The 21,503-nt window shown below is 43.3% G+C and overlaps 1 protein-coding gene across 1 annotated transcript in view; it reads left to right on the forward strand.

The window, feature by feature from the left end:
• The window catches only part of LOC130192607 (CUB and sushi domain-containing protein 1-like), a 269,833-nt gene that overhangs the window by 140,873 nt on the left and 107,457 nt on the right, over positions 1-21,503 (forward strand). The window contains exons 8-10 of the mRNA XM_056412699.1: positions 2,413-2,494; positions 11,571-11,695; positions 18,183-18,304. Coding sequence (XP_056268674.1) covers positions 2,413-2,494; positions 11,571-11,695; positions 18,183-18,304 — 329 coding nt within the window. The remainder of the gene's footprint in view (positions 1-2,412; positions 2,495-11,570; positions 11,696-18,182; positions 18,305-21,503) is intronic.

A 21,503-nucleotide genomic window follows, 5' to 3' on the forward strand; every position in this document is an offset into this window, starting at 1 on the left:
GACAAGCCCAGCAATATTGCCAATTATTTGGCATCTATTTTTTTCTATAATAATCTTGTGTTGTTTGCGTGAGCTGGATTTGTTTCGACCGTATAAACCTTTGTATCTGATGCCAATGAAAGCCATTTGAACATTACTGACAGAAAGAGGATGAGGGCGTGTCAGAGGAAGTGTGTTTTTATTTATTTATTTATTGTTAGACAGAACATCAAAAACACGGCAGAGCATCGAGACAGTTTGTTCTGTTTGCATCATAGCTCACGCAAACATGCATAAACAAGCGTCCATACGCTCACAACCCCTCAGCAGAAATCCCACAAACACACCAAATCATTCATCCATCTTTTATGCAAGGATGCAGCACTCTCGCACCCCTTTGTAAATTGCAGCCAATGCGTACTCGAGAAAAAACGAGGGGTGAGCAAGCCGAGATGACAAAAGTAGAGAGAAGGACTCAGTGGGTGCAGATGTGGAGGACCGGAAGAGGGAGGCAAGTGAGAAAGATAGAAGAAAAGATGAAGAGAAATCAAGAGATGCTATGAGGTCAGATATAGCTCCTCTTCAGGATATTCTCTTTCATTTCCCGGTTTGCTATTGTCGTGCCTTTTCAGCGTTCTCCTCATTCCCATTTTATTCATTTTTTCCTTCCTTTCACTTTATATTTAGTTCTTTGCTAACCACCATTATTCATCCACAGAGTTCCATTGAGACCGAGCTGGGTTAAACTGGTTTCTGTCATGTTGTCTGGTCTCATTTACATTTACATTAGGTTTTAGGCATGCAGCAGATGCTTCCAGCCGCATCGAAGTCTAAAACCAATGAAAGATCCCAAATATGAGCTGGGCAAAAATTGGCATATGGTTTGTGTTTTTTTCCATGTAGGGAGATGAGAAAAACAAATCACTGCAGATTCAGTTAATTTCGACGACAGATATTTTTTTGCCATCTCATTATTTATTTTCTATGCATTTGTTTCTTTATTTTTTGATCATTTTCTCCCTGAGAGGTCTTTCTAAATATGTGTGTAACTGCACACTCGATTTTGGGATTTGCTCTGGAGTAGAACATTTGAGATATTCTAAAAACTAATATACAGTTTATTATGGAAGCCGGCACATTGTCAGGGAGGCACAACACATGTGGGAGATGTATTCAGAACCTTCACTTGAAGTGTGTAGGATTTACTGGCATCTTGCAGTGAGGTTGCAGATTGCAACCAACTAAAAGTTATTCAGTGTGCCAAGCGTGTCGGAGAGCTACACAAAGAAAATGCAAATGATCCTTCCTAGAGACGGTGTTTGGTTTGTCCATATCGGGCCACTGTAGAAAACATCTGTAGAAACATCATTTAAAAAGTTGAAATTATGGAGAACGGCTCCTCGTTACATTGTTTTATTATCATTAATATTATTGTATCATTGGTTTATTATTACTGATGTATTAACCGAGCAATAATTATTTAATTGTTGCGGCTGGAGAACATTGACAGAGAACACACTTTTTCGTATATAGAGTTTTGTCAAGTTTAGTATTTATGAGCATGTCCTTTATTCTAAATTTTAAATGTTAATGTGTAAAGTAGCTAGTGAGCATAGCTGTCAACATAATTAAAATGAAGTAGAAAAATAACATTTATCTGTTTTAGTATGTGTAAACATTTAATGGAAATGCTAAAAAATACAAGAAAGAAAATGATAGACAAACAATTAAACGTCAATGTGGTTATCAGAGGTAATGTTTTTTTTTTTTTTTTTAATGGTATAAGGGACAGTGCACATTGATAAAAACTTTGCAGTAAATGTGCGGCATTACTGAGTTCTTGGCTTACTGGCTGTGTTATTTGACACATTTTCTAAATTGTATCTAATCTTTAATTGTTGTCTGGATGTGTGGAATTTGTATATGCTTATCGCATCTTTCAGGTGACTTTAATAATATGCATCTGTTTGTAGAAAAGTTAGATCATCTTTGCGAACTACACTTTTCTACATGTGTTTTATTCAGTTCAAACAAAAAGTGTTTTTTAAAAACTTTTTTCAGGACCGGAGACATTTGTGATGTGTTTATTTTGTGTTAATCTCTTTAAAGATTGATACGTTATTGACCATAATGGGATCGACTGTTTTTTAATGACATTTGTTGTTGTTGTACTTGTTAAATCTTTTCTATTGTGATATCTACCATGTTACAAAAATAAACACAAACGGGAGAGGCCTTGTTTTCATATTGAATCCTTAGTGTTCTCAAACATGTTCCTGTCAACTGAGAATAGATCTATTTTTAAATTCAAAGGCTCACTGCATGCCTCATTTTGTGAACTCTCAACAACAGTCTGGGATATTTCTCAGTTATTCTAACTGTGCTTTAACACTTGAATGGCATCATATATAAATGTATTTCTTCTTTTTTCAGTGAGTCAGAGTGGTCTTGCTGGTGATGTCTGTCCAGACCCTGGAGTTCCAGAAAATGGCAAGAGGATGGGCTCAATCTCCCAGTAAGTTTGCTTTATTCCAGACTTAAATGCTGGGCCTTGGCTTTTGTTGATCGTTTGACCGGCACACAGATTATTATCGAATGTTTGTCAGACATGTAGAAGCCAGACTGTATAATGTATTTCACCGTTTGTGTGTGATGTATTTTTCCAACAATGTATTGCATTTGCAAACCTGGCACAATTGATAACAAATTTACATTACACCGGAGAGGAGGAGTGCTCCATGTAGTTGCATTTTTTGCTTTTATTATGTTGTGCTGGTTTATTTATTTAAGGCACAACAGCTTACTTTTTGCCAACATATTGTATTTGATATTCGTATGGATTGGAAGAACTTCTGGTGGACTATTTTTAACATTTTGACCGATCAACTACTAACTCAAAGTATTGAGCCTTTGTTGCATGCTGAACAGAGTTTACTGCACAACACACAGTATGTGTTTGCACAGTACAACTAAGTTTAAGTAAAGTTGGTCCTGCTCCCACCCGGCTGTGTCACGGTGCTATTAGAGTGGACCCAAAAGCACGACTCAGACAGGAATAACAAAGATGACTGTCTTTGGTTGAGAACAGGCTGGGTCAAAACCGGGAGATCAGTCCAAAAAGGGGTAGGGCAGAGAATCGGAGGTCAGGGCAGGCAGGCAGGGTCAGAACAGGCAGGTCAGGAATATACTCTAATAACGCTGGAGAACTTGTCACTAAAACACAAGACAATCTGGCAGAGGGCAAGTGAGGGAACCTAAGTAGAGAGGGACTAATGAGGGAATGGGCAACAGGTGAGACGGGCATGAAGACCAGGTGAAGGTAATGAGGGACTAACGAGGGAGTGATCAGAGGCAGGTGAAGGGAGTTGGACTAACGAGATGGGAAGCAGGATCTGGAATGACATGATAGTTAGAGACAGGATGAAAACAACTAATAATAAAAGGAAGATGTGGAGCTAAACTGTTACAGGCTGAGGCGTTACAAATAACTGTAATACATATATGAGAGCCAACGGGTGCAGTAGGCGAAGGTCACAGCTCTTGGACTGGATGGGAGACACAGGTATGCTAGAAATTGGTGAGCCTAGTTTAGATCTTCAGATACCACGTTGTGTTGAGTCGTCTCCTTTATCTACTTCAATCATGGACATCCTTTAACTCCCACACAGAGTGAGAGTGAAGGCCACCCTGCCTCTCTTCTGGTCCCAGAAATGGTTAAAAAAAGCAATAAACCTAAAAGAAAATGTCTTTATCGTTTTCCTGGACACTGAAGGGTTTTGTGGTTCTATTTAATCCTTCCTGACCGCCAGAGGCGGTGCTTAGCACTGGATATCTTCCGTCTTGCGCATAGCAGGTCGAGTATTAATAACAACAAAGTCACCCGTGACCTCGGATGACCCGCCCACCGGGTATAAGTTCCAGTGTCATCCCGAGATCAGTTCTTTTTCATCTTCTCGCAAACGCAGGCATCAGCTAAGGCTGAAGTTTAACTGAAGCTCGTCGCGGGGAGCCTTGTGACCAAATGGTCGGAGTTGCGATCCGTCGCCCTCCAGAGGCTGCGACGAGCTCTCCTCCTCGGAGGAGGACGTTGCGTTTCTCTACGGCGGTCCGTCGAGGCGGACCGGAGAACGCACGAGTCTTTTTCGGTCTTCACCAGAGCGCCTTCACCGCGAAGCTTCAATCGGGTGAGATCGAATACAATTGTTGCCTATGACGGCATATCCCACAGGAGCAGAGCTCGTTCCTGCTAACTGTGTGCTAACGGGAGCACGTCCGCTCGGTGTCGCCAGGCTGCTACACCGGCGCGACCGGCTCTCTGTAGCGATTGGGATAGCGTGTGTGTTGACTTTGGTAGCATTGCCGCCGTGCATAGCTAGCAGAGTGTGTCCACTCAGGCTAACGGAGCCTACGCTAAATCCGACAGCTACCTCCTGTTCCACAGGACCTCGGCCCAAGTAGTGGAGCGCTCTCGCTCAGGCTACTGGTGGGCGATTACAGCGCTAACGAGAGCGCGTCCGCTCGTTGCGGCTGGATGCCACACTGCTACACTGCTACCGGCTTCCAGTGAGCAGAGCGTCCCGCTCAGGCTCACCGGTGGGACGCTAAGGAGGCTATAAGTCGATACTGATGCATACTGCACATGTACCTCCATGACATCGCCGCTGTTACAGCTAGCTGAGCGTCTCCACTCAGGCTAACTAATGCCACGCTAGGCAGTTGCCATACTAGTGGAGAGGGTCCTCGAAGAGACCTGCCCTCTCACTACGATTGTTTTCCACAGGACCTGCTCCCCCGTAGCACAGTGCTTTCGCCCAGGCTACTCGTGGGATGCTTGTAATTACAGCTACTGTACTAGTCAAGCGTGTCCTCACTTCCTCTCTCTAAGAGGGAGGCTGTTCTCTAGACCGCTTTCTAAACTGTCTCCACGGAACCCATTTCCACAGTAACAGAGTGCTCTCGCTTAAGTTTACTGATAGGACACCAGTAATCACAGCTACTGTATTGAAGAGGTGTCCTCGCTCTAGACGGGCTGTCTCCGTCCTGCTCGACAGGACCTGGGCCACAGTAGCGGAGTGCTACTGTTGCGACCCCCAGCAGCTACAGCTACTGTACGAGTGAGGGCAGCGTTACTCCTCTCACTCGACGGGCTGTCTCTGTCCTGCTCCACAGGACCTGCGCTGCAGTAGCGGAGTGAGCTCGCTCTAGCTCCTGCTAGGACCCCAACAGACAGGTCAGGTCAGCTCCAGGCCAGCCGACCAGTTGCAAGCGCCGGCTAGGAGCCGCAGGGGCTCCCCTAGCAGTGCAATCGGGCATGCTAGCTTATAGAGTAGGTCTGCTGACCGCAGAACTAGCTCAGATAAGTCGCCACCCTAGTGCAGGGAGGACTGAGGCATCAGATCCACCCACGGCTGATCCATTCCCAAGGGAGGACATCCCAGTGGCAGTGTCCACCAATCACCTTACTGGAGGACGGGGACAAGCGGCCCACCCACGCTTCTGGGCCTGGTTCCCATTCCTCAGGCCATAGCCCCTTGTAGGGGGCAGTCGATGGCCCCATCGGGTTCGTCATTCGCAGGGCACAGGAACTGCTGGATATACAGCAGCCGGAACCCCACGCACGCTAGTGCATTCTTCAGGGGCATTCCCGGCCCTGCCACCTTTTCAGTCTCCCCTCCAGAGACTATCGGAGGGGTTACCATCTTACGATAGATCACCGAACCCCGGCGTCCATGCAGGATATGGCCAAATGTGGCCTTCGTCCCATGCCATCCATTGAGCTGACTATCGCATCCATCGGTTTTTCCCCAAGGGGACTCCGAGGCCGGATGACCTGTGCCCTCGAGCCCAGTCGGTTCTCAGGTGACCATTTTACCGTGCTTACTACACGGCAACTCCCCCTCATATGTCATACTTGACTACAGCCTCAGTGATGCTTCGCTGCAGGCATGTGCACTTACGTCAAGAGAACCTGGGCGCCTAATGCTCTCCAGGGTTCAGACCAGCTGTTTGGCCGGCGCAGGCACCCTTGTCGGAGGCATGTAGGAACAACCTCACTACTGTCCCAGTGAAATCAGGGGACCTGCTCTACCGGCGCAGCAGCGCACGGTGCAAGCCGGTTAGACCAGGCAGCAGTTATCTGGTCTTCGCAGGACCGTGTCCACACCCCGCAGACTCGGGGGCGCCACGTCTTGATTTTCTCAGGCTGAGCCCAGCAGACATCCTTCGTGTGGTCTCCAGAGGAGATCGGCTCATGTCTGTCGACTTAAGGGAGGCCGTTTGTCAGGTTCCTAGAATGCTTCACAGACGGTTGCTCTGTTATGCTTTCCAAAGCCGTTATTCCCAGGCTTCTTCCATGTGGACTTCCCCAGGAGTTTCTACAAAAGGGGCATTACTGCCGCCCTGCAGTCACCAGGGCGTGAGGAAACTGCCATCCTGGACGATCTGGCTGATATGTGCACCATACCCGTTTAGGGCCACACAGTGCATTACTTGCACTCTCTCACGCCGCCCGGTTGGGCCTTCGTGAACAAACAACTGTCTGAGCCATTCTCAGAGCATAACCTTTATTGGTGTAGCTCTAGATGCAGCCACTAAGCGGGCCTGGCCGTCACTCAGACAGGTGGACAGCATCCTCTGCAGCCTTCCCCTCTCTGAGGGGGCAGATGGCTGTCTTATCCTCTCTTCTTGCCTATCGGGTAAATTGACAGCTGCATCAGCTGTCTTACACTCTTTCTCACGCTGCCCGGTTGGGCCTTCGTGAACATAAGGAGTTTTCTGAGCCATTCTCGGAGCATAACCTTCATTGGTATAGCTCTAGATGCATCCACTAAGTGGGCCTGCCTGTCACTCAAGCAGGTAGGTACTCTCTGAGGGGGCAGGCAGTGGTCTTTTATCCCTTTTTTCCTTGCCTATGGGGCAAATGCTTGGGCTGCTGTCGCGCGCCTTCGCATGGAGGGCCTAACAGCCTGCGCCAGGGGCCACAGGCACAAGATGGGGGACACAGTGGTGCCCTCGGCTCTATCCCCGTAGAGGGTGAGAGCATACCCGTCAGAGGGTATCCCCAGGAAGGGGTCCGCCCACCGGGAGGTCGCCACAGCAGACTCCCGCCTCTCGAGTGGAGCGCAGTCTGGCGGTACAGGACTTCCAGAGGACAGTCTATTCGCGACACTTGGGTCTGGAGCCACAGGCCATGCACCTAGCGCTCAAACAGTTCCTGCCATACTTGGGAGGGAATATGTACTTGTTGGGCGAGACATCGCCTCAACCACGTGTTGGCTTGAACCTCCAGGGGCCTCTAGGGCGGCAGAGCTGCTACGAAGCTCCCGTGCCCTTCTGATTTTTCTTACTCCGGTAACCCTTCACCTGACCAATTGTCGGGCGAGGTAGCGACCAGGAGAACGGAACCAGGGCGTTCCCCACATTTCCGCTGATCTTGCCAACTACTCGGGGTCTTCAACAGGGCCACCGAATTTTGCTGGTGGCCCCCTTGCGTCCAGCCAGGACTTGGTTCCCCTGGCTGCACAGACTTCGCTGTGAGACGCCACGGTGCCTCGCTGACATGCGGGACCCCCTAGCACAGCTAGATGGTGGGACCTGCCATCCCGATCCCGGCCGTGCCCAACAAAGGGCTTGGCCGCAGGAGAGCAGAAGCAGCTGAACAGAATCAGTCCAAAGGACTATTCTAAATGCCGGAGTGCCATCCGTCTACGAGACGTGCAGACCGAAGCCGCTTCCCGACCAGTGGACGGAGGGACCCAGTACGGTGCCTCGTGCCTACAGTACTCACGCCTCCGTCATCCCTTCTAGTTAAGGGCATGTCTGCCTCTATCCTGAGGGCCTACATAGCTGCCATTTCAGGGCAGCATGCTAAAGCCGACAATGAGGCGGAACAGCCACAAGCTGGTGTCCCTCTTCATAAGGAGGGCCTCAGTGACTATCCCCTGAGCCCCCGAGGGCTCCTCCAGGGGACTTGCCCGGGGTACTGGACACCCTATGCTCGCCTTCCTTCGAACCCTTGGCAGAGGCAGAGCTGTGGTTGCTGTCGGCAAAGACCTTTCATCCTTGCCATAACTGCGGCAGAGCAAGTAGGCAAGCTACACGCCCTGTCGGTCAATGAGCCTTGTCTGAGGGGAACTCAGAGGGCTCGGGTGTCACACTGCGGCCTAAAGCAGTGGCTTCCCCCAAAGGTGCTGGCACGCTCGGGTCTCAACCAGCCTGTCCAGCCTGCACAGCTTGACCACCATAACTAGTCAGTTAGGGTGGATCTAAGAAGGGCTATGCCACTGCAGAACAGTGCCTGTTCCACTAGATAGTGGAGGCCATTGCCTGTGCATAGGTGGTGAACATCCGTGCTCTGCCATCCAGAGCAGGGTGTTGTTCTACCAATGGCGTTCCCACATCACGGGCGACCCGAAGAGGTATGCCCGTAGGGAATATAGGTGCATATGTATGCAACAGCCTCAGGGGCATCGTTGCGCACATTCACCAGAGACTACAGAGTGAACGGGAACACCCTCCATGCATTGTAGGTGGTCCAGATCCTCTGCTTGAGTCATATGAGGTAGTTTCCTTGGGATTCCTCGTGACTCTGTTGGTATAAGTCATCCAGTGCTAAGCACCGCCTCTGGCGGTCAGGAAGGATGAAATAGAACGCAAGTTACGTATGTAACTATGGTTCTATGAATCCTGGATGACCGCCAGAGTTCTTAGTCACTCGGAATCTCGTGAGTTCGCGAGAAGATTCCGTAGAACTGATCTCGGGATGACACCGGAACTTATACCCGGTGGGCGGGTCATCCGAGGTCACGGGTGACTTTGTTGTTATTAATACTCGACCTGCTATGCGCAAGACGGAAGATATCCAGTGCTAAGCACCGCCTCTGGCGGTCAGGAAGGATTCATAGAACCATAGTTACATACGTAACTTGCGTTTATGTATCACCATTAATACTTTATGTCTGTTGGGGACCTGTTGTCACAGCTCAGGTTCTTTAGATGTGAATCAGTTTACTGGCTTATACCAAACCTGATAAACTCACATATTTACATTCGCAGCTCCACATCCACCAACCGGTTTCCCTTATAGGAGAGCAAATGATTAGCTGCTCCAGTTTTGACCTGCAGATAGAGATATACAAAACTGTCTGTCCAGAACTTAAGGCCTGACGGTAGCATCATATGTTTGGCCTGTTTTGTGTCTCTTGGTGTCCTTGTTTCTGCATTTGCATCATCATTAGCTGCTCTTCTGTACAGAGGGCCACAGTTAACCATACATATATATTCTGATGTACTTTACCAATCACCCTCCAGTTTTATAAGGGTCCTTTGCTCACGTAGCGGGTGTAAACAAAGAACGTGAAGTAATAGTTCAGAAGAAGGATCTTGGCTCAGATAAGGACTTGGTGGTCACAGGGATCTTTACATGATTGACTCCATGGTGTCTGCCATCTGTGCAAAAGAACACAAACAATTGAATTTAATCAGGAGTGAGCAATTACATAATGATCCAGTCTCCTTATGACTCATCCTCTCCGCACCATTGGCGGCTAAATTGCTCTTAAGGTTCTTCTGCGATGATGAGGGTATCAAGACGGGCTTCTTTTAAAAACAAAAATCACCATCAGCAACGTTGACGACACACGCTCCGTCGGACTGTTAGTGGAGTTGTCTTGAGTTAGTGAAAGGTCATTACCTCTCTGTGCGCACATGTTTGTGTGCATGCATGTGGGCATGGATGTGTTTCGTGTGTGTTACAGGTTTGTATCTAATCACCATTAAGCACTGAGAATGAGAAGCTGGAACAGAATTGTGGTGTAATGAGGTAAAACAGGAGAAATGGAAAGGGAAAAAAACCTGCAGAGAAAACCAAAACATTTTCACTGCAAAAGGAAAAGTGAAGATGTCACATAGAGTTTAAGGCAGTGTCGCTTCCACCTGATACACAACTATGATAAAGGTTTTAGTTATTTTCGAGGAAATAGCAATAACCACAAGATTTTCTTTTTATGTCCTTGTACATTTCCCATTGAGCAGCTGGATTGGAGGTATTTTCAGTAGCAGAAGCTGTAAAGTGAATGACCCAAGTTTCCGTGACAAAGAAGGCACAGACAGAGAGATCTGGCCAGGCAGTACGACTCCACAGTGTTAAACAACAGGGTGGAGCGACTGAGCAACCAGAAGCCGATGCAGAGAATGTTTGGCCAGGTGGTAGACTGCGGTGTGTGTCAGCGGGGAGGAGACATTAAGCTTTGAAGACAAGATACCATGCAGACAACCACTCAAATGGCTGAATGTCCCTCTCACGTGTTAGACAGCGGGGCGTTGGAGGGAATCAGAAAACAAGGATGATAAGAACAAATGATGAGAGGAGGCAAGCGGACTGGAAAAAAGAAAAGAGAGCAAAGAAATCAGACGACATGAAAAAGGCATAACTGACAACAAAATAAAGGATCTTCCAGAAAGAGAGGAATTCAATGTTCTAATTGGACAATCCGTGGGGATGGTTGGCTTCTGAAAGCCACGGTCTCATTCAAATTTGTATTATGATTATAAATCAAATTCTGAATATTAAACTCAGTATCAGTTTAAGAATCTAAATGCGGATGGTTTCTCTATCATATATTTTAATAGTAGAAGTGTCTATTCAAATTTTATGAAATTAAAGACTATTTAGAATCATTCAAATATACATTTCAGGTTATTGCTATAAGTGAGATTTGGTTAACAAATGAAAAGAGTGTTGACGTCCTACACGGGTACGATATGATCACAGCAAACCGGATCAATAAGAGGGGTGGTGGTGTAGCATTCTATGTACAGAAAGACTTAATGTAAAGTAATCGATAGGACAGTTGTTGATGATATTATGCAGAGTTTGACGATTGAAATTCATTCCACTAATTATGAGACAATATTTTTGAGTTGCATTTATAGAACGCCTGGTTCCTGCATTGACCAATTTATGAATTGTGATTTATTGTTGTGATCCTTCATAATTTAAAGGTTAACTGTTCAGTTGGGTAGATCGCAAGACATTAAAAAAATGTATCCTCCCATGTTTCCCCTACCATTATAACAGTCCCCTACCACCTGTAATTCTCTCTATAGCTTAGGTTTATTGTAAAATAATTTAGACAATGTACAGAGGTAAAGCAAAGTCACTGCAGACTGTGTAGAAAGGTTGTTTTCAATAAATGAGTCTAAATATGATTTGAGAGATGTTTGTAAGTTTACTGTACAAAAAGCAAAAAAAGGGATTAAAAGAAGATGTATTTCTATTGTAGGAGTATAATATATTATTAACGTTAAAATGGATGTAAGAATGGTCAACTCATTTTTGGTTTTCAAAAGGCTTATTTACAAAACAATTTTTGAGGGTTAGAAGTGTGATTTAGACATGTGTATGGAAGATGTGTGTGTATGTATGTGTATATATATATATTTATAAATTATTTTTCTTAGATATAACCAGCGATGTAAGAGGTCTTTGCATTAGCACAAAATCCCCTTTATGAAGCAGTGAGCACAATAATCAAAGTTACTGTTATTCCTTTATTGACAACGTGTTGCTACTGTTGTGCCCTCTTGAATAGAATTGGATCCAGCGTCCAGTTCAGTTGTGATGACAGCTATGTACTCCAAGGATCTAAAAGTATCACCTGTCAACGAGTCACTGACACACTGGCTGCCTGGAGTGACCACAGACCCATCTGCAGAAGTAAGTTTCACCTTTCATTCCCAATGAAGCCTCATGACTTGTTTGGAGTCCATCCTTTAGAGCTCCAGTTATTTCATACAATGAGTTCATGTCTACCGACTGCAAAAGTCCAGCGAAGTTAATCTGCTGTTTGCTATGAATGTCCATCAAGTCTAATTTTGCTGAGATCTATAAGACAAATGACAGATGTCCATTCATATTCATATTGCATTGAAACTCTCATCATTCAAACTCCTCGTAGAAAGTTGACTGTTTCTTAGTTTTCCGAAGTCGTCCTAAGGCTTTGTTTATATCGTACATTTTCAAACGATATACACTTCCGTTCAAAAGTTTGGGATCACTTTGAAATGTCCTTATTTTTCAAAGAAAAGCATTGGTTTTTTCAATGAAGATAACATTAAATCAATCAGAAATACACTCTATACATTGTTAATGTGGTAAATGACTATTCTTGGTGGAAACGTCTGGTTTCTAATGAAATATCTCCATAGGTGTATAGAGGCCCATTTCCATCAACTATCACTCCAGTGTTCTAATGGTACATTGTGTTTGCAAATCGCCTTAGAAGACTAATGGATGATTAGAAAACCCTTGAAAACCCGTGTGCAATTATGTTAGCACAGCTGAAAACTGTTTTGCTGATGTCAGAAGCTATAAAACTGGCCTTCCTTTGAGCTAGTTGATTATCTGGAGCATCACATTTAGAAGTTTCCTGTGAAACTCGCCAGTCTATTCTTGTTCTTAGAAATGAAGGCTATTCCATGCGAGAATTTGCAAAGAAACTGAAAATTTCCTACAGCGGTGTGTACTACTCCCTTCAGAGAACAGCACAAACGGGCTCTAACCAGAGCAGAAAGAGAAGTGGGAGGCCCCGGTGCACAACTCAGCAAGAAGACAAGTACATTAGAGTCTCTAGTTTGAGAAATAGACGCCTCACAGGTCCTCAACTGGCAGCTTCTTTAAATGGTACCCGAAACGCCAGTGTCAACGCCGACAGTGAAGAGGCGACTCCGGGATGCTGGCCTTCTAGGCAGAGTGGCAAAAAAAAGCCATATCTGAGACTGGCCAATAAAAAGAAAAGATTGGTATGGGCAAAAGAACACAGGCATTGGACAGAGGAAGATTGGAAAAAGGTGTTCTGGACAGATGAATCCAAGTTTGAGGTGTTTGGATCACACAGAAGAACATTTGTGAGACGCAGAACAGGTGAAAAGATGCTGGAAGAGTGCCTGACACCATCTGTCAAGCATGGTGGAGGTCATGTGATGGTCTGGGGCTGCTTTGGTGCTGGTAAAGTGGGAGATTTGTACCAGGTAAAAGGGATTTTAAATAAGGAAGGCTATCACTCCATTTTGCAACGCCATGCCATATCCTGTGGGCAGCGCTTGATTGGAGCCAATTTCCTCCTCCAACAGGACAATGACCCAAAGCACACCTCCACATTGTGCAAGAACTATTTAGGGAAGAAGCAGGCAGCTGGTATGCTGTCTGTAATGGAGTGGCCAGCACAGTCACCAGATCTCAACCCCATTGAGCTGTTGTGGGAGCAGCTTGACCGTATGGTCCGCAAGAAGTGCCCATCAAGCCAATCCAACTTGTGGCAGGTGCTTCAGGAAGCGTGGGGTGACATTTCAACAGATTACCTCAACAAATTAACAGCTAGAATGCCAAAGGTCTGCAATGCTGTAATTGATGCAAAAGGAGCATTCTTTGACGAAAGCAAAGTTTGAAGAAAAAAATTAATACTTCAAATACAAATCATTATTTCTAACCTTGTCAATGTCTTGACTATATTTTCTATACATTTTGCAACTCATTTGATAAATAAAAGTGTGAGTTTTCATGGAAAACACGAAATTGTCTGGGTGATCCCAAACTTTTGAACAGTAGTGTATATACTCATCCTGATGGTGGCACAGCCATCAGGCAAGGTGCTAACGTGCTTCTCTGGGATTCAGTGTTATGGTTAAGGACACTTCAGCGTGCTGTTCGATGGAGCCAGGAGTTTAACCAGCAACCCTTACGACAGGCAGAGGTCCAAGGGTTAAAAAAACAATGATGTCCTTCCTGGCTTTAGAGATTCCACTGCTTTGGGCTCAGTTGCAATGAAACTAGACTTTGGTAGTCACAATAAAGCAGAGGTATTTCACTCGATGCACCATTCCGACTTTTAACTATGCTTGTAATAGTTTTGGGATCCCAGTGGAGTTCCATGACATTAGAGTCTGGCCACACAGACAACACGCGTACAATAAATCCATTGTTATTTTTTGTTTCTTCAGGGGATTTGTTGATTATAAAATAAGACTAACCTATAATATGATAATCTCCGTTTCCTTGGCAAGGAATCCTCTGCTCAGGTCAAAATGTTCAGGGCAACAACTGATCAATAAAGCTACTGAACCAATGTATTATGTTTATATAGCATCATACAGTACCTCCATTCTACTTTATTCATGGTAAATGCCTTTGATTTACATTGTATTGTATACACTATGCTGAGATCTTGCATAACCTTTTTGAATGCTGCAATACTTTATTCTGGTTACAGAACTCTGAATCTGTCCAAATCTCTCACTTTTTATACGGGATTCCCAGTAACACAAATAACAACTCTGAAATAGGCACATTTCTTACTGCTCCGAGCATTCTTTATATTAGCTTGTGTGCACTGCAAATGACAACGGATGCCTGTACAATCAGTATACACATTTGTAAAGCATTACATATCTTAATATAAATATATAGCATCTGTATAAACTGAATTTTCTGAATTTGTATCTGGGTAAGTTGTGTTGCTGGTATTTGTTGATGCAAACTCCATACGTGAAAACTTTTTAGGATGAATAATATCAACATGATCTACATTTGAATGTTTGTCGATATGTTCAAATCATGATTCCCTTTCTGACAAAATGAATAACTGTTTGAGTGGCAGAGCGACGATGCCGAGGCTCTCACTGCCCACATGTTTACTGACAATGGCATGTCGGGTTTATTGCCCCGCAGTGAAAAGGCAGACAGATACCAAACACACCCAAGTGTTTGTGCACACAACACACACTTACATTGACATTAAGTATCCAAAGGACAATGACACACACACGCACGCACACATACGCACGTGTCTTAGCTGCAGCAGTATTTGCCTTGAGCTGTGTGTGTGTGTGTGTGTGTGTGTACGTGTGTTTGATGGACAGGAATTCCCAGTGCTGAGACTCACACTATAGGGTCCCTGTCACATTGTTTTATATTGTAAGAGTGTGTGTATGTCTGTATATGTGTGTGTGCGCGCGCCTGTTTTTTATCTGTGACTGCAGGAATCCAAGTTTGTGGTATTGCCCACTTTCGTCAGTAGAGATGAAGACTCCAGAGAGAGATGGAAGGACATGTGTCTATATATCGTTTTATATAGCTTGCCTGGAAGGTTCATTTTACCTTTCTTATTTTCATGCAATAAATATACTTTTTTATTAGTCAGGTGACCTTGAACTTCATTTTATGTACAATAACTGAATGCAGAATATTAGGAATAGTACAGATGGAAAGAACTCCGGTTCGACAGGAATTTATTTTCTAAACACAAGAGAAAAAAAACGAGAGAAAAAAAGATAAGTCCTGAACAAGAAAACACAAGATGGACAAAACAACGACTGTAGTATATGTCCATGTGTGCTCTGCTGGTACCATCCCTCCATTTCTAGTGCAGCTGATGTAGGGGAGATACACAATACCTCTGATCCCCTACAGCTGAGGCCAATTAGGCCTCTTCCCGGCACCTGTTCCCTGAGCCACTCCCCCACTCCCCTCCGCAGCTGAGGCTAACCACGCCCCAGACACCACCGGCAGCAAGAGGCGGAGTGTTGGATTGAGCTCAGTATGCATTATATTTCATATTCCTTCAATTTACTTTCGGAGGCAGACAATCGGAAATTTAAAAGGTGAATTTTCAGGATGACACAACACAATATATTTACAGCTGTAAAATGTACTTTTAGAAATAATTAGTTCGGCAGTGATTTCTGTTTTTACATGTGTCATATACATTGTAATTATGGAGAGGAATAAATATAATGAGCAGGGAAGATACAAAGAGAAACAAACAGAAAAGAGGCAGTGACACAAACAAACAGACAGGCAGAGGTTAAATGTTCCTCTACTGTAGCTCTGGTGTGTTACTGATGTGCTCAAACCCATGAGCTTCCCTCATCCTCTACTGAGACTTTAATGTTAATTAGAAGCTGGTCTCTGGGATGAATCGCCATGTTTGTGTGTGTGTGTGTGTACCTGTGTGTTTCTCACTCTCTTTTCTAATTAACAGGCAGATCAGTCATCTGAGGTCCTCCTCTCTCTCCTTCCCTCTCTTGGTATTTTCAGTGCCTCTGAATCTTTTTTGCCGTTTGCCTTTCCTCCCCCAATTTCTTTTCTTTCCAGTTCTCTGATTATTATCTTTCACCCTCTCTATTTTCTTTCCGTTTCTTTCTAACCCTCAAGCCTCACTACTTTGTCTCTCAACCTGTTTCTTTTCCCACCCGCCCGTCTCTCTCTAACTCCTCACCCTCGCTAGACGAGTCAGTTTTATTTTAATGTCGTTTCTTGTCTTGAATGCTATTGCCTCTATGCCATTGCCCTTCCCTCCCTCTAATGGCAGCGATCGCCTCCAGCTAACTAATTATGAAAGATGAAGGGCTAAAACTTCCTCTGCAAAGGTGACCGTGCTTGTTGACCGAAACTGATCATTTATTACTGTAATAGAGAGAGGGGTTTTATGGGTACTTTTTACTTACATTTTTTTTCTGCCAAATACCTCTTTCATGCAATAACACATGGGTGACTTTATGAGGTATAGCAGGCAAAACATATTACTTTGAGTACTACACAGGACAAAATCAATATGGATTAAATAGAGAATTTGGAAGGATGTTATGAAAAATGTTTTCCACAGTGGAGATCTGCAGGTTCTTTGGGAGCAAAGGTACTACAAGTTTTCGCAGTGGAGTTTGGGCCAAATGTTTTGAAAGTACCCATGTTTACCTGGACAATTTCATCAAATAAATAACAGTTTTACTATCGAAAAAATGTCCAAACAGTTGGATGACGGCCATACTGTACTTTGACGGCAACTATTAATCCAAGGGATTTTAGTGATCCCCAGCCACCGATCAGCCTTTTGCCATCAAGACAGCTTCAGGCTCCTGAATATATTTAGAATATTGAGGAGTTTTTAGATATCATTAGAACATTAATTATCTTCGAGAGGGAAGCCTCCAGTTTATTAGGTACCTGTGATATTTGACCTCATCCTGGTTTGTTACTTTTCATTATTTTTGGGCTGATTGTGACTGTACACAATGTTATCATTATGAGGTCTTTCAGTGTCCAACACACTAATGCATGTCAATGTAGAGAAAACGGATAAAATAAATTGTCTTCAGTCCAAAGATTTTTTTTGTTGCTCCATTGCACAAGGCTGTAGGTTTTTAATCCTACCAAGTTTTGCATTTCTATGTTTGTATTCAATGCAGAAGGTAACACTCCTGTAGACGGTAGATTTGTGGAGCAAATATGCCTTTTTTTAAAAATTGGATGCATTTTCTAGAACACATTATTTTCCTTTCCTCAAACTGCAGCATGAATACAGCATCTGTTCTTTTCTTTTTTACATCGTCACAAAATTGAAAATTCGACTGCTCTTTTTGTAAATGGAAAGTTACCTTATTTTGAAAAACCATTGTCTTGTTTTTGTATTTCTGGTGTTTATCACTTTCATTCATGATTTCATAACAGATTTTGCAGAGCTACTGTATGTTCAGATTCACCGTGTGGACCATACGATAATTATGAACAGTAACAAACTAGAATGTGGTCAAATATAGTTACAATTGTTGCGGTAATTTACCTGTATATTAGGTAAAACATTCACCTTCAAGTAAATAAAACGTCAAAAAGTGACAGGGATGCTTAACACAATCATGGAAACACATTTGATAATGATAATAAATGATAATAGCCCACTCCTAAAGATAATTGTTTTATTGTGAATGACCAATGAAAGGCTTCACATCCATGTTTTACTTATGATCTGTAAAATAAGAAAAGTAAAATAAAAGGAAAGGAAATTATTTTTAAGTATTCAAGTGGAGAAGTAGAATGAGTAAGTAAGTAATTTGTTCAATCTCACCAGCAAGTCGTGTTCGTGTCAAACACCTGTGAATTACCTGTGAAAGGAAGACTTGGAAAGGGACTGTGAATGATTTCATTGCAGGCAATTTTTCAAGTTTTTGATTTAAGGGTTTCATGGATCATTTAAGATACGTCCCACAGGGTTATACTGAACACTAATTCCTCTGTCACTACCACATCCTCGCTCTGTGCTTTCTCTTCGTAAGGGAAGAGGACATTTGCAATCTGAGAGCTTTGATTACTCCATAAATCTGTTTTACAACTCTGTCGCTCTGTCTCTCTCTTGTGCTTTCTTCCTTTGTAGCTCGTACCTGTGGCAGCAATCTAAGGGGGCCCAAGGGGGTCATAACTTCTCCTAACTACCCGGTTCAATATGAGAACAACGCACACTGTGTGTGGGTCATCACTGCAATGGAGTCTGGGAAGGTGAGTTTATATTCATTATTTTACCCACACAATAATATTCAATATTCTGGTTGTTATTGGAGATGGCGAAATAAGTAATATACTGATGAGGAGAGTGACGGGAGAGGCAACAAACCGCATGAATTGCTGTGAAAAGTTATAATACAGACAATACACTATGACACGACTTCCACAAATGTTCTCTTGTGTGGTCCAGCTGTTGAATGGCTGTTGTTTTAGACTTATTTTCTGTTTTCCTGCTTTATCACTGAATTCACCACCATATTCCTGAGCTCATGGTCACCACACCTCTTCAATGTTGTGACGGCAACTTTGTTGTTCAGTCGTTGTTGTATAGGAATACAAAATGCATATACCTGCAGTGCAACAGCTCAGGTATCTTAATCTGTAATATCTTTTGTGGATTTTTTTTATCTTCATGCGTCTTCACTGTCTTCACTGTCTTCTCCCCTTTCCCAGCCCCTCAGCTCTCCACTCTTTCCTTCTGCTTGCCTCTGCATTCCTGCTCACATCTCTGTTCTTTATTCTCTACTTCTCTCTCCTCACCTCTTTCCCTGCTCTGCTGTACTATACTCTGCTCTCTCATCTACTTTCTCCCTGTATCATCTTCTTTCCTCCTTTCATTTGATTTGCCTAGAATGTTAAGTTTGAAGATGGTGAGGCGGAAGAGCAGAAATAGATCAAGAGGGCACTGAGCTTATTGAAAACGACAGAGAAGAAAAGAGAGGGAAAGTATAGAGGAGACAAACCGGGCTGAATGTGAAGCTAGCAACTCCACAATGCAAAAGTGAGCTCCAGGAAGAGAGCGATGAAGAAAAAAAACTAAACGTCCATGCAGATACTTGGCATTGAAGTTTTCTCTAAAGGTGGATGGAAATTGAGTCTACTCAATTCTGAGCCACTGAGGGAGAAGGATGGAGAAACGGTGAGATATAAATGGGTAAAGAAATAAAAACCTGACCATGATAGAGAGCCATGACAACAAATAACTCCTGAATGACAACGTTTCACCCAAGTGTTCCTGTAAACCTGTGTACATCTGTCACTTATCCATGAGTCTCTTCACGGCTTTTTATTGAACAGAACTTTGCAGCCTTTGTCACCTGTCCGTCTCTTAGAAGTTTCACAGTGACACATGAGCCACGTATTATTGGTCGTTATGCTTAGTGTCAGATATCAGATGACAAGCCATCCTTATGTCATGTGTCGTGTGTGACTCTTCCGATTTAAACAATAGATTATAATAGATTCAAGGAGTTCATGTTATGACAGATTGAAGTGCGTGTGTGTGCGTGTGTGTGTGCGAGTGCTATAATGACAGATTATCAGCTACTACAGCTGCTGGCATTTTCAGAATGTCACCATGTAAAAACCCAAAGGGAGAGACAAGGACAGAGGCAAACATCAGGATAAAGACAGTAGTAGACTATACTGAAGTAGAATAGAATATATTCAAAAATTTATGACAGAGTAATGACAAATAAAAATCAAGTCCAATCTGTCTACTCTACTGAGACGTCAGTGCACTGTATACAATAAATACTCATGTGCTGCATAATTGTTTAGCTTTTCGAGTTTCCCCCTCTCAAAACTGAATACATAATGTGTAATCCTTCTTATTCCAGCACTTAGTGGAGTGATCCCGCATGGCACGATGCTTCGCATGTGTGCTCCTAAGCTGCACGTTCTTGATCAGGCAGACACTGGGCGGTTTATTGATTTTTCGCGTTCAGTTAACTAGCAACGACACATTTCAAACTGCCTCTCTGTGAGGCTTTTAACACTGAGCGTAAGCTACTGGCACTCGGTTTGGTGCGGTGACAATTTCAAACAAGATATTCAGGCAAGATGTCTGTGTCCTCAACAATGACAGAAAGAGAGAAGTGTAGCTACTTTGTGCATTTCTACTGAACTGAAAATGATAAGCAACACATAATCATATAAAGCCGTAGATGGCTGGAAGATGCACACAATCTGTTTGAGGTTATTGAGTGGTGAGTTTTGAATGTTCATTTTCCAAGACCAAGATCGGGACAACAGTCTGCACAGTGGCAGTTGGTTTAACAATGTAAGAAAAATGGCTTCAAAGTTCTTTAAAAAAAATACATTGATGGATTTCTTTTATGGCAAATGCTTAAGTACCGGGTGGCATGTAGTCGGATAACAATTACAGTGAGTTGTGTAAGAGCTGAGTGCAGTTCAAGTACAGCGCCTACGTGGCAGCTTGTTCTCTCTGCTGAGAAGACAACCAAAAACACTGACTTGCACACTATTATTTATCATTTAAAATGAACGATGGAATGTAATTGAAAAGGTAATGTAAGCTACAGTCTATTTGATAGTCAGTTTCCACCACTTTATTACCTTGAGGAAATGTAATTTGAGTAAACGTTGAATTAATTGACAACACTAAATATAACAATATAGTGTTAACTTATCGACATTTTCCATGTTTTGAGTTAGGCTCTCATTTTAAGATCACTGTCTCGGAATATCCCACTGTCTCGGGATATGCCTGAATTTTAAAATGACTTTATTAGTATTTGCAAGCTGTAGTCTCCTTAGCATGACCGCCTAGTTATTATTATTTTTTATCAGCAATCATCTCCTTTGGCCGAATCCCTACTTAAGGACCCTCAACTTGGTGTTGTTAATCTCCTTTACAAGCACATCTCCCTAATTTAAAGACATATGTATACCGACTGGATCATCAATATTTCATCATGATTTATTTTTCAGGGAATGAGACATATTATTTACCACATTGCTTAGACTCTTAAGTAATTTACAGATAAATACATATTAGTTTTCATGTGTTCCTTGTTGCCAATTAGTGCAAATAGTTTAATGGAGCGACCATGATATTAAAACAGAGTAAATAGGCATAAATTAAAATGAATACCAGTTATATTTCTCTAGCTTTCTTTTTTCTCAGATACCATCTGAGGCTCTTTATCTCTTCTCCTCCTCTTATTTAGCGTCTCTCTCTCTCACTCCGCCTCTGACGGACTATTATTCCAGAAGACTTCTTCCATCAATAACATGTTATACAAAAGTGAGACAGAGACAAATGTTTTCACTGAATTGTGTGTGCCTTTTCTTTCCTTCTTTGCTTACACAAGTTTCAATCGCCGATGAGTAATGCTGGCTGCATTGTGTCTGTCAATCTGTTACGTTCTGAATGAAAGCAGAACAATCA

The sequence above is a fragment of the Pseudoliparis swirei genome, chromosome 4 (assembly GCF_029220125.1).
Source record: "Pseudoliparis swirei isolate HS2019 ecotype Mariana Trench chromosome 4, NWPU_hadal_v1, whole genome shotgun sequence".
Taxonomy (NCBI): Eukaryota; Metazoa; Chordata; class Actinopteri; order Perciformes; family Liparidae; genus Pseudoliparis; species Pseudoliparis swirei.